At 40.4% G+C, this 14,622-nt stretch overlaps 1 protein-coding gene across 1 annotated transcript; it reads right to left on the bottom strand.

Annotated features, from left to right (window-relative positions):
• Nucleotides 1-1,406: 1,406 nt before the first annotated feature.
• MTFR2 (mitochondrial fission regulator 2) lies at nucleotides 1,407-11,657 on the bottom strand. The gene is made up of 9 exons (XM_037392316.1): nucleotides 11,523-11,657; nucleotides 11,425-11,489; nucleotides 10,694-10,825; nucleotides 10,216-10,320; nucleotides 9,862-9,986; nucleotides 7,654-7,871; nucleotides 6,276-6,576; nucleotides 3,786-3,969; nucleotides 1,407-2,258 (listed from the first exon to the last, which is right to left on the bottom strand). The coding sequence occupies exons 2-9, from the start codon at nucleotides 11,485-11,487 to the stop codon at nucleotides 2,160-2,162; spliced, it is 1,227 nt and encodes a 408-aa protein (XP_037248213.1). The 5' UTR covers nucleotides 11,488-11,489; nucleotides 11,523-11,657; the 3' UTR covers nucleotides 1,407-2,159.
• Nucleotides 11,658-14,622: the final 2,965 nt, after the last annotated feature.

The raw sequence follows: 14,622 nt of genomic DNA on the forward strand, positions 1-14,622 counted from the left end.
CAAAAGGAAGCCGATGCATAGGCTTTACACTCACCAGGATTCATCTGCCTTCATATCCTCTTCTGCTGGCACAGCACAGACTTCCTTCACTGCTGCTCCAGTATATCAGGAACCAGAGCAGCAGACAAGACAATAGGGAGCCTTGACAGAAGAGGGTAAGATTCCCAAGTACAAAGCCAAGCTGACTATTCTGTATGGAGTTCATAGCAGTTGTCAAGTTTAGGTAGAGAATTCAACAAAAGCATATTTTGAAAGCGGAAAGAAAGGGAAGGTCGAACTGTTAAGTTATGGACTGAGAGAGGAAAGGGAGAATAGTGATTATTGAACTTTATCACAAATTCAGAAAACATCTAGAAGACATAATTTTAGAAGCACAAAATAGCAAGTCACTTAAGCTCCATTTTTAGTCAAAAGATAGCTTTTAAAATTAAAACAGAAGTACAGGATTTGCACAGTAATTTCTTACAACTGTGCAAATAAGACTCGGCATTAAGAGGGAATCTAGCTGACAGCGTACTCTCTGTAAGTGAGCAGGGAAAGAGAAGACAGGATATATATAAGGAAAACATGCAACAGTCTAATTGACAGGATTTTTTATACATGTCCTGGTTTCAGCTGGGATAGAGTTAATTTTCTTCTCAGTAGCTGGTACAATCCTCTGTTTTGGATTTAGTATGAGAATAATGCTGATAACACACTGATGGGTTTAGTTGTTGCCAAGTAATGTTTATACCAAGTCAAGGACTTTTCAGTTTCTCAGGCCCTGCCTCCGAGAAGGCTGGAGGGGCACAAGAAATTGAGGCAGGACACAGCCAGGACAGCTGGCCTGAACTAGCCAAAGGGATATTCCATACAATAGGACATCATGTTCAGTATATAAACTAGGGGAACTGGCCAGGGGTGATCACTGCTCCAGGGCTGGCTGGGCATCAGTCAGCAGGTGGTGAGCAATTCTATTGTGCATCAGTTGTGTTCTGGTTTCTTTTCTTTTGGGTTTTATTTCTATCTCCTTTTCAATACCATTAATATTATTAGATTTTATTTCAATTATTAAACTGTTCTTACCTCAAACCATGAATTTTTATCTTTTTTCCAATTCTCCTCCCCATTCCACTGTGGGGGTAGGGGAGCAAGCAAGCAGCCGAGTGGTACTTAGTTGCCAGATGAGGTCAAAGCATGACAACACATCAGGGTCAAAAGATTAAGTGAAGGCAGCTATTGTAAGCAGTGGATCATAAAAAATTTGTCACTAAGGGACTCCTCCATCAAGTACTCTGGCAAGCAAAATGTAAGCTTTATTTTAATTAATTTAAATAACACAATTTAAGAAGCTGTCTAATATGGTCAGTTCTTAGGGTACAAAAAAAAGTTAGTTTGCAACACAAAATGCCACCACCACACACATCTGGTGATATAAAGGAAATTTTATTTTATAAACTCTTGTGAACAAAACAGACTTCAAATGGAGAAGCCAAGGAGGGAGTTGATGTTTGTTTACTTGTGGAATTTAGACTATGTACTAGCAGATCTCTCTACGAGCTCTTTTATTAATCTCAGAACAACTCCCCCGCGTTAACAGGCATTTAACAGACAGCCTGCAGTTTACTTACAGCAGAACAAAGTTTCAAACACATAAAAGTTCACCTACTGACCTGAAATAAATTACAATACTGTTTGCAAATGGAACACAGACTTGCATCAGCAAACTGCAGAGAAAACTGAGGGAACTATACCATTCTAATGAAAACAGTATTAGCTACCATTATATACAGTCAGTTTACATATAACACACTAACAAAAAGTTTATGCTTCCTCATTATTTACACTGGAGCACACAGAGTGCATGCCTCAGCTGCCACACCAATAATTATTTTTCTTTCACATACACTTCTTTCTTGCATTTCCCAGGTTTCAAACACACTGTTCCATATCATTAAAGGTTCCTTTTGGTTCTGTGCTTCTCATAAAAGCATCACACTCACAAGTTTGTCTGCTGGAAAACTAAGGAGAAGAAAGAGGCCATTTTGCAAACCAAACAACACCCAAACTTCAATAGCATAGGAGAGATGTTCTAGAACACATTACAGCACCTTACAGCAGTTTCCGAGTGGACCTGCCACTTACACACGCGATGAAGTTTCCTCAGAAGCCTCCATCAGTTAAATATGAGCTCTCACTTTCCACGTCGGTACCTGTTTAACTTCATCAGTTCTTGTAAGTCTAGATTTTGCATTTGGTTTCAGACTGCAACGTCCAACCTGCGGAACAGGGATGCAGTTAAACAAAATTATACCCAAGACAACTGAATTGTTTACAATAAAAACAGTTTGGAAGACTTGTCATGCTTCTTTAACATAGGATGAATAAAATAGAAAGCCTGTGGAATTGCTTTAAGTACATTTATTGCTCAAAACACTCAAGGGTAAACAATTAGAGGCTTGATTACAAGCTCATGAAATTATTCTGCTTTAACTAGAAACAGACCACCTTTCTGTATCTACTCCTGCATATGCTAGCCTTAAGCAGTCTCGCTTCCAGGACTTTGTAATTCAGCTGTTAGATCCTGGAACAACAGTTACTCCATAAACAAGCTGTTCTAGGATCTAACTTTGATCTTTGTATCTACGATCAGGTATGTCAGCTATGCAATGCAATGGTCTGCAGCATCCAAAATGCAAGCCTGGCTATTTTTAAGTTTCTAATTTTTCCTTTAGGGGAAGAAAAAAAAAAAAATAGTCAACAGGGAAATTTACTAAGACTGCATGAGAACTGTTGGCTCACTAGTCTGCCAAATATATCCTACATTTTGCCTGCAAAATCCTCACGCAGCTGAAAAAAAAAAAAATTACAGCTAGAAATAGAAACATGCACCTTAGTTTTCAGCCAAGCAGCCAGCCATGCATATAAGCAGCAGACTTCAAAAAAACATCTGGATTTCCATGTTTTGTGTTATCATTAGGCTGACAAATGCCACAACCCAAAGCTTTATCTCACTCTTAAGATAAAAAGATAGAATTGCTAAGCAGAGAAGCACAGTTTAAGTTACTGCCACCTATTTCTATCCATCTCATCTAAGTAGTTCTGATGTTTATGGAAAACTCTAACAAATAACCAACAACGCTGCTGAACTGTGTATGTTGGAGTAGCATGCACAGGCTGCTCTACAGAAACCAGCGCTCGGAATCACCTTAGTCCAATGGCTCTGTCTACCGCACTTTTCTGGTTCATAGCAAAAACTGTATTTTTCATGGGCTTTGCAACAGCATTCAGAATTGCATCTCATTCTGGATAAAGATGCAAACTGTGTGGAAATAATGCTACCTCAGAGAAAAACATTATAGCCAATGCTTTCATTTGCATTTCTGAATACATAGCATGTGTTAGTCAGACCTCTCTGTACCTTCGTAGCATCTTTTATATATAAAATTAGTCAATAAGTAGTTCCTATTGCTAACTGGACACACACTTCCCATGCATGGATGCCTCTGCCAATTACCATCAAGCAAATATCCATAGCTCAATCAACTACGAGCTGAATTTTTGAAGACAGTCTTCCAAGTTTTTCCTCTTGGCACGTCTAGAAGTGTAATTACCAGTCTAAATCCACCCAAAATAATTAACCTTTGAGATTCTCTGCCTTGATTATACTTGAAAAAAGCAACTAGCAAGGCTAATGGTTTAAAAACATGGTAGAGATGTTGTCGAGTTGTGAAAATTCTGCAGCTATCCACGAGAACTGCAGTCACTTTGAGACTATAAAACCACATTCTCATATAAGAACATACCAGTGGGATCTCTGGACTAGAAAATGGGGAGCTATCAAAAGATTGATTTTCTTTGTCCAGGGAATCGTCTTCATAATTTTTATGTGCAAATTTCTGCTGTAGTGCATGAGTTAGTACAGCAACTGGATCCCAGTCTGAACTTTGCCTCTTTTTGGGTCTAGAAAGTGGAGTACCTCCAGGTGACCTAGAAAAAGAGAAAATTATTGTCTCCTGCCCCCAGTTCTGTACTGAGTGACTTCTGCATACCCCCTTATCCTATAAAACCCTGATTACACAAATAGTGCTGCTGTTACTTTACAGCAATTCACCAGACAGGACTAATAGAAGTACACCCAACAACTTTGTCAGACAGATTCTTAGCTTGAAAATACAACTTGGTGCTGTACCATAAAGAAAAATGGCAATAAATCAACACAAAGTATGGAAGTATTGCAAATAAATAATGAGGAAAAAACATCAAAATATGCAGTTTTCATAGCAGGTCTCATTTATAAGTTATATTAAGTTAGTGAGAATCTCCCATAACCATGATGAACATAATTTGATTAAAACCATCAATTTTGGAACAATATGTCTTTCTATGGTCTCATGAGCAAGAACAAACTTACAAAATTCTTCAGAGCAATTATATTTGAAGAAAATCACCACTTCATTTAAGTCAAATATGCAGCCAGGTGACCACAAAGCCCCATTTATAAACCACACAACTCAATTTTCATTATAAGACAAAAAATTATCATCAGATTTGGCACAAAGGCTTCAAAGACAGTTCTTTCCCCTCCAAGTGAGCAGCCGAGCACCCAAATATGAAAATTTTATAAGCAAAATTTAAGAAGTAGTTTTTAATTTGATAACAATTTTTCTAAATTAAAACACAAATCAAAAGATAGCAGATACGTCAGATCAAAACAGCACCCGCACCCCAAAACCCATCATAAATACGGAACTTGGTAACTAGCCCCAGAAAATAAATCATAAGAAAAACTTCCTAACCCTTTAGATATTAGAAAAAGAAAAAAAAACCCTAGACTTCTGATAGTGAAGTGCTATCTCCAGGCCAGTGAATTGTACCTATTAATGCACACTGACAGCACCAAGTTCAAAGTCTGGCAGTTACAGCAGATATCATTTAACACGAAACCTGAAAGGATTGAGTTCACCCTTCCTATAAAATCAAGCTGTTAGAGCACTTGCCTAATGTGTAAGCTGGTGCTTGGGTGGTAGAAACTGAGATACTCAGGCTCTCAGCTTCTGAGAGCAGAGGTCTCCCCTTCACAGTGCACACATTAAACTACTGTCAGACTGCTGCCTGAAAAATTATAGCAATTTTAATCATCATTACTCCCTCCAACAACATAAATCCATTATTCAGTTAAATCCTACCTTCAGAATACAGGTAGATGCCTAAATCCAGAAAGCATTTTTGGACATACACTTACCATGTCCTACTAATCACGCCCCTGCTTAACATAATGGTTGTTAAAACTGTCAACCTGAACATTGCACTTTCTTAACTCACTACACATGGAATTATATAAAAGAAAACACATATAAGGAAATACACAATTTACCTAGGTGCACTTTATATTTGCTTTATTTACTGCAAAAATGTCATTAAAAATGTAAAGATATGCTTTAGAGTTGCACATAGATAATTTGCCCAAGACTTGCACTAGGTATTTTCAGGGATAAAGCTCACAGTTAAGAAAATGCTGAAAAAAGAATGATTTAAGGTTTGGTAAGTGACATTCTTCCCACATTAAGAGCTCCAAATATTCATTATAGACTCAAATGTTCTTATATAATTTTGCAACTCAAGAAGTTCAGAAAGATATCTGACAACCTCTATTACACCTGGCACAGCAGAGCAACACTGTCCAAAGTGTACCAAAGAGGTACTGCAGTCTTCAGTAATGCATTTTTGTAACATTTCAGCTGTGCTTACCATCAAAACAATAGAGCAGTAAAAATATTTACAATCTAACTGCACTATTGAAATACAAATTTACAAAACGTTTTCAATAAGACACAGCATGTATTTTCTTTAATACCTCAAAGCTAGGACCAGGATATTTTGGGTATACTAACAGTAGTTTTCCAATGTTTCCCCAAGGATTTGTCCTTTCACAGTAAATCCAAAAAGTTTATTTGTTCAGATCAAATTCCTGTGATGTGTACCCAATTTTGTAACCAATCTGCCGACAGCAACATACTCACCTCCCCACACCAACCTGAGATTTGTATACCAAAGCAACAGACTAGTTTATGAGTATCACATGCTGTGTTATTTTGCACATTTTAAATGTATCTAAAAGCCATGTCAGAAATATCTCACACACCAAGCTGTGAGCTTAGAAATTGCCAACTTAAGCTTGTCAGCAGTAGCTGGTCACTAAATGTTGTTTCACATTGGTGCTCTCCAGTGCTACTTCAGAGCCGCAGTGCTCACAGAATCACGGCTTACTCAGATACACATTCAATTCAACCTACCTCTCAGTAGCTCGCAACTGAACTTTGTTTAGGTCTTTCAAAACATCCATCATACTAGGAACGTTCTTTGCCCTCTGGTGATCAGCACTATCAGCTGTAGTTGAACCACCGTTCCTTGCAGCACGACGTTGCTTTATAAGTTCAACTGCCGAATTACTAGCATCGACACCAGATGGTACACCAGAAGGAAGTGGAGGGGGTGAGGGAATTACAAAGTGATTGTGAGAGATGGACAATGGTGTAGAAGTCATGGCTGGCACTGGGTAAAATCCATCTGGAGTGCTGAATGTTTTAAAGGCTTCTGGATGCAGTTATAAAAGAAAAATAATAATTTTATTTTTAGTCAGTATACCTTCACAATTAACAATATTAAGCAACATGTAGTATTACTCAAATTTCGTCAAGACAAGACATCTCTTAAAGCACTTTCTTACACATCTCATACATTATATCACAGAAGAATTATATTCAAAACAAAGAAAAACTTAACCACACAAAATAATGAATCTGAGGTGTCTTGTGCTGCTCTGATTTTACCCATTTGTGTCTTCAATTTAAGCACTAGATAAATCTGTGGAGCAGCACTCCAACAGCAAAGCAGCCTGCTACTACTTACAGTTCATTCTCAACGGTCTGAACGCTAGAATAATCCACATGAAGCAAAAGCAAAGATAACCACAAAACACATAAAATAGACTACAATACTGAGTGCAATGGAGAAGAGACAAAATAAGAGCCAATAGAACCGCTAACTGAATCACAAAGGTGCCTCACAATGCCACACAAAAGTAACTGCCTCGCACCAGTCCAAGTATTTCTACAACCACAACCACAGCTGGGTCAGTCTGCAAGGCAATCAAAAACCTCAAAACTTTGGTGGGGGGGTGGGGGTTAAGAAGTTGCTCACATTGGAGACCAGCTATCTTTGATACTCTAGTGACATATCTATTTGCAGCACTTTTTTGTCAAAGCTCAAACCTGACTTAGAATACTTTTTCTATCCACGATTTTGATAACTTGTCAGAAACAGTACAAAACCCTAAAGAGATAACTAATAGTCTGCAATTTTTTTAAACAGTAATCGGTAGCCTATGGATAGCGCCGTTACTACGCTCCTTCACAAACAGGGAAATGAGCATAAAGATCGCTTAGGATCAACTGCATTTGAAATTGACAAACAGGCCACAAAACAGATGGGGGGAATGGGGAAAGAGTAGCACCAAATACTGAAACGAGAAACAAAACACTATATTCTGTAAATTTAGTTGACATAACTTCAGTCAGAGAAGTTAAAAGATGTTCTCTATCAGACATGGCAAACTGTGAACAGGAACTCTAAAGGAAAAAAACTGGTTTGCTTCAAACCAGAAGGGCTTACTTGATGGAATGCCTCCCAATGTCTGTGCTGAAACAATCGCAGCAATCTGAGCACGAAGAAAGGTTAGCTCACGTTCAAGTGCAGAAATTTTCTGGAGTGCTGCTTGATCAACAAGACTGTCTTTTTGTGTACTGTTTTTTGGAGCACTCTGTACTGAGTCCGTAGATGGACATACGTCACGCTGAGCTGTACTTTCTTCTTTTCTCCATAATTCAGTTCTAGAAAGCAACAAAAGACACAGTTTCAAAAGGCTCAGCCAACAATGGAATTCTCAAAACTTACTGTTCAAGCAAGTTATCATCATCCAGCAAGACATAAATTTGCAAACCATTTAAGAAAACTTTACACTTTAACTACTCATAACCTTAAAAATATTTTAAGTCTCCCTTTGCTCCAGTATGATGCAGATCCTTAAATAGTCATCATAAAAAAAAAGTCAGATAATTTACTCAGAGATAATTATAGGTAGGATAATAACATCAGATTGTTATTATTCAATAACTATTAGACTGACACCATAAAGATGTCTCTCCTCTCTACTTGAAACAGTGGATATGAAAGGCAAGAGAGTCAAAGAATAATGATCTCTCAATTAGGCTTCACAAATTTTGGTCACTTATCGAGCTCTGCAAGATGAACATTGCAAGCAGCAAAGAGGATGCAACCTCCCAGAAAATATCCTGAGGAATAATAATGAATTTTAATACACACTTACAGAGTAAGAACCTAATCTTCTGTAAGTTACATATGAACACAGACTGCATTAGAAATTGAGCTACAAGTCTCAGGTTTTAATTTTAGAAATTGTTTCATGTCTATGCCAGCAGAAATAACCTTATAATACAGAATGAGTGTAAACTCAAACTGTCATACATTCATCATGAAACAAAGAATAAAATTTACTTCATTTAATCAAGATGCAGTAAGTTTTGATTGAAACTTTTCCCTTATATTAATCATCCTTTTACTTCAAATCAGACCTGCAGCATTGCTTTCCAATTTGCCAAAACCCCTTGCTATTCACACTGGCTCAGAAGGAGAAGGTATCAGTTGCAATACTTGTTCTTGAAAAACATTCCGCAGAGCCAGGAGAGGAGGAGGAGGAGGAGAAAGAAAGAATAGAAACAATGAAAGAATGAACTTTCATGGATCTGTGAATCAGACTGGCTAAAGAATAGCACAAGCAAGACAAAACCAGGCCGCAGTTCCTTTTAACAATATTTTTATTCTTCCAGTATTTTACAGCTGTTGCAAAAAAAGCTCAGCAATTCAACAGTAACAACTCATGAAGCATTAGACAAAACACAACTACAACTTCTCTAATAAAAAGTGCATAACTTGAACTCATCCATATCTTGTAGTTTCATTACCAGCACGCAGCACAAAGATCGCAGATAAATACAGTACAATATGAAGCAAAATTACATTGTCCAATACAGATGTAGTATAAGACAATACAAGTGTCCAAATTTTAATCTTGGTTCTGGCTCTCTGACTTATCCTCTGAGTTTCAACTGATACTTTAGAGGAACAGTAAGACAGCTTTCTACTTCTCGGGGTGGGGGGGTGGGGAAGACAAGACTTGTATACTATTTGTGTCTGCAAGTTTCGGGATCATTTGTTATTTCACAGTACTTGTAATATTTTATAACTTGAAAAGTTAGAAAAAAAATCATATAAACTATATTCAACAAAAGCTTAAAGAAATTACGTCTTTCTTTCCTTCAAAGCAACCATCAACATTTACACGCACAGCACTGTAGCAATCAAAAGTCAAAAGGAGACAGATGTTTTTTCTTGTTTTCCCCTTTATAAAGTTTATCAAAATAGTTGCAAACTAAAAGGATAAAGATAAGCATAATCTTATGGTATGTTGCAATACCCAAGCTTCCCTTAAACTCCTGCTCTCACAAAAGACTTTGTGAGTGAAACCAAATCAAAATACCAGTAATGCATCTGACATGCCATTAGGAAAAGAGGGGACTCAATTTCAGAAATCTTTCAGTTAAGAATACATTACATAACAAGAATTTCCAGGTGAAGAGGAACTGCCCCCCAGAAAAACCAAAATGCCTCCAGGCTTGGTTTAGCTGGAACGCTGAAAGGGCTAAGAAAAAAGAAAAAAACAAACACAAACCACACACCACACACCAAAAAGAACAGAACACGTAAGTTACTTCTATTAGCCCTTTTTATACTTTCACTTACCTAAGTCTAGTAAACGCTTGTCCCTCACCATTTGCCACCCACAGGACATCAGCAAGCGATGGAGCTACAAGACCTGGAGCTGTGCTTTGTTCATCATAACCCAATGGACTTGGCTCTTGAACAAGCTAAAAACAAACAACAAAGTATAAAAAGAAACCAAATTCAGCACATACTGAAAGCTCTGCCTCAGCAAAAGGAATTTTTATATAGTGCTGTAAGCAAGTTGACAAAAGTAAGTGTAAGGGATGCAATGCACAAGTTACACAAGCTAAAAAGAACAGCAAAGCTACTGGTAAATCAAGAACCTAAAAAATTTAAATAGTTGAAACATATGTACAACAATAAATCACTTACTTGAAAACAAGGTCTTGGGTAGGGCTCTAAGGAAAGAATTGTCCCAAGTCTACGAACAACACTTCGAGTAGATCCGTATTTCTTCTTTTGGCAAACAGATATGGCCTAAAAATCAGAACACCTTTTAATCTGAGAAGCAAAATCAAAGCCCCCAGTTCTTATAATCAAATTTATTAAAATAATGTTATATGTAATTAAATATAACGCAATTAGGTTAACCTAACTTTTCAATGCTCTTCTCAAGCTGAAAGCCTAAAGAAGCCTACACTGGTTTTAACAAACTGTTCCCAAAACCGTGCCAAGATACAGCCTGTACCCAGAATATTTTAGACTGGCACAAAGGCTAACAAAGAATGTAGCAGCTACATCACGTAGCTAATGATATCCTGAGACAGTGCACGTTTAAGTAACCGTATGCATCTATGTAAGTCTTGAGGGGAAAAAAAAAAAGTAAAGAAGTGAAATAAGTTTAACATACCTTGACCTGATACTTCCTTACGACTGCGTGTAACTGCTGGAAACGCCTCCTCGATGTGGCTGCTGAGGGAAGGCACGTCCTGATTGCACGGCTGATGCTGCCGCCAAACACGCCGCTTTCCAAAAATACGGCCTGTTAAAAACACCAAGAGCTCCCGACAATGAAACCAGAAGATAAACCGGATAGCTCAGTCAAACTAGCACTCCCAGAGATACTTCAGTGGTCTCACGTAAATAAACGAGGGAGTTCCTCAGGACCGCCAGCTGCGGCAGCGCCCCGCTGACACCCGTCACTAACGGGCCGCCCCCGAACGGCAGCTCACGCATCCCCCCGGCACCGCGCGGGTTAACCTCTCCGGCTGCCCACTCCGCACTTCTCCCAGGTCTCTGAAAGCACAGGATCAACCGCCGCTCGGGAATCGTTACGCAGCCTCTCACTTAAAGCAGTACGGCACCAACGGCCGGCGCCACGGATTTTTCTCCCCCCTCTATTTTCTGGGCAAGGAGCCCCCGGCCCCGCGCAATCCCACCCGAGGGCCGCGTGTCCGATCGGCCCGACCCAGCTCCCGTGGCACCGGCACGCTCAGCCGCGCGCGAGGCGCACGCGCTGTCCCACCGCAAGCACGCGGTGCCGGCCCCTCCCCCCCCCGCCGCGGCCAGGCCGCCCCGCGCCGGCGGGTCTGCAGGCGCCACCCGGCGGGAGACGGCGCCCCGCCGGCCCCCGGCCCTCACCTGCTCGGACGGCCAGCCGAAGTACTGCAGCACCCGCCGCAGGAGGTCCAGCACCAGCGCCATGGCCGCCGCGCCCGCGGCGGGGCGGAAGGGATGTGTCACCGCCCCAGCAGGCCGGCTTCTCACCGGTGGGAGCCGCTGCCCTCGCCCCTCCGCGGGCCGCGCTGGCGGGCGGAGAGCGCCCGCACGCCACCCCGAGCCCGCCTCAGCCCGCGGCCAACGGACGCAGCAGCCGCCCCCCGCCCATCCGCAGCACCCCGGCTGGCAGCACCAATCAGAGGCAGAGGCGGGCCAGAAAGCCGACCCGGCCAATAGGAAGGAGGCAGCGCTTAGCGCAGAGCCAGTAAGGGGGCGAGGGCGACCGCGCTCGCGTGGGGTGTCGGGAGAGGAGCACGTTTGAACGCCGCCCTACGCGGGGCCCGGGCCGGGGCCTCTGCCGTGGGTTCAGGGGGGCTCAGTGAGAGCGGCCGGGAGGGGAGCAAATACCGCACGGTGGCAGTTTGATACACCAGAACGATGCAAGTTACTCCGGTCATGAGAAAATGTAACTTCAGCATATGCGACAGCGCAACACAGCACACATCAGCAGAAGAAACAGATTAGGGGCAACAGGACGTAACTGAATTCGTGTTAAGGAGCTAAACTGAAACAAGATGTTTTAGGTCCTCTACACAGTAAACTTTTAACGAGCTCGTTCCTAAGACACTATAGCAGCAGGGCTTCAGCATCCTCAGAACACCAACTACGTGACAATGTCTGACCCAGCTCAGCTGACTTCAAAATAAGAAATGTGGCTCCAGACACCAGACATGCTCTTCCATCTTGCTTGTCAAGATTCCTGCTGTTTTGCTTAAGAAACTTTGAAAACTTCAAGAAAGCCAGTAGTTTAGCAAAATAAAGGTAGTGCTTCTACTCAAGAGAAGAAATGTGACCTTTTTCCTCCAGCTACACAGTTGGTGTTACCTGCTCAGAACTCTGAACTCTTTCAAAGATCTGTACTGTTCCCAGTAACACCAATTTCACCAAAGCTTTCAAGAAATTAATATAAATTAAGATTTTTTTCTTTATTCACATGTACAGGTGGTGCCTCGGCATCACTTCCTAAACAAAAGAAAATCTTTTAACTGCAACAACTTGGTTGCAATGCAACTGTTACTGCCTTTTCTTGCAGTTACTATTATCCATAACTTGTTACCTGGATTGATTCTCTAAGACCAAACGCAAAGGAGGAACAGTACTTGGCAACACAAACTATAACAGCAAAAAGCTGGTTTAGGGGCCAAGGAGGATTTAAGCTTGATGAGATGAAGGGTAGGACTTTTTAAATGGATATTCTGAAAACCTGTACTACAGTACCTGCCTTAACAAAATTTACTTCTCATGCACTCCTCCAACACTCTCTTGCTAAAGAAGGGGAAACGTTGGCACAATCAACTGGGAACAACTGCAGATAGTTCTACCACAAAGCTAGGAAGAGGCAGGGTCTCAAAAGCAACAGCAAAACTGAGGCAATTTGGTTTGACTGCACCACCCCCCGTAACAACTGCCAGCTGGGAACTCACACAGAAATGCTTTAAGTCCACACACACACACACTGAACATACAGATGGGACCTGCAGTCCCTTGTGAAAGGCCAGTTTTAAGAAACAAGAACTGACACAGGGCTTAAGACTTAATGCTGCCTCTGGAGGCAAATCAAAGCCAAGGAACAGCTCTTTTTCAGAAGCCCCGGCACAGCAGAAATAATGCAGGAAAGCTTTAAGCCCATGTAGCAGCCCACTGTTAAGAGTAATGCTACTGATCTTTCCTGGGAAGTATGAGGATGTGAGTGAGTACACAGAGTCTCGACTAACAGTATACCGACTGAGTTCTGAGTATTTTTAGTTGGTTTTGGTTTGTTTGGGTGTTTGTTTGGGGTTTGTTGTTTGGGTTTTTTTGGGGTTGTGTTGGTTTTTTGGTTTTTTTTTTTGGGGGGGGGGGCAGTTGTCTAGTGAACTAGATGTCTGATTTTCTTTGAACTGCAGGAGTAACTTCGAAGTTCATAAGCACACCACACAGCAGATCTAACCTACAGACAGGTCTGCAGGATCAAATATCATTATCAATGCAATCTCTACTAGATTTCCTCGGACATACAACTGAAGCAGAAAACTCAAATCTGCTTCATCACACAAGAACTATCTTGCCTTATGACTCACAAACCACACCAAATCCACTTTCAACTTAACCTTAGATATGTGTCATCTAGGTCATGATAGCTAAAGTATATCTTGGTCATATTTGTTAGTTTCAGACCAATGTTACATTTCACTTCATTAGGATGGACTTTGACACTGCTGCCAAGTTTGGTTTGTTCCTTTTCTTGCTTATTCTGATTTAATATACACAAAGTCTGTGTGAGCTTTACTAAAAGGTCAAGGAATGATCAGTTTACATTTCAAACCACTATTAAAAGATGTGCTGTACATGTAAAAGCAGATATTGCAACAACAGAATAGTTTGCCTAAACTTCCTAAAACATAAAGCAGGAATGACCCTTTAGTAACTACTATTGGACGGGAAGTATTATTCCTATTTCCCCTTTCCACACAGATGCTGGCAGAGTCATACGATCCAAAACAGTTTCTTAACTACAGTTAAGTTACGATTACAGTACTACGTTTTTCTGCCTTCCACTGTCTTACTACGTTTTTCTGCCTTCCACTGTCTAATTTGAATGTAGGCAGCACTACTCCCTAACAGTAAAGACAGGAAGAGGGATATGTTACATATGTTATTTAATACAAAAACACCTCTACCAAAGCAAAGCTTTCCTTTTTTTTTTTTTTTTTTTTTTTTGAAAGACAGTATGTCATTCCAAACAGCAAACTAAGAACTACATTTTTAACTCCATATAACATTTACTGTATCTAGCAGTTTGAGAAAGGAAATTTAAGTAGTGTTGTTGTATTAGAATGTCCTTGTTCTGGTAATTCAAGTCATTACTGTTATCCTTAACACTCTGTAGGTCAAAAGTATATCTAACACTATACTAAGTTTGTGGGTTTGCTGGTTTTGTTTTTTTTAAAAAAATAAGCAAAAAAACTGGAGACCAACTTCTGCACTTTGGCTACTTAAATACCAGAAGCATGACTATTTAGAAATCAGTGTCAAAAGTTGAGACTCATTTCTCACATCTTTTGCTAACTTTTACCACTG

The sequence above is a fragment of the Falco rusticolus genome, chromosome 6 (assembly GCF_015220075.1).
Source record: "Falco rusticolus isolate bFalRus1 chromosome 6, bFalRus1.pri, whole genome shotgun sequence".
Lineage (NCBI taxonomy): Eukaryota > Metazoa > Chordata > Aves > Falconiformes > Falconidae > Falco > Falco rusticolus.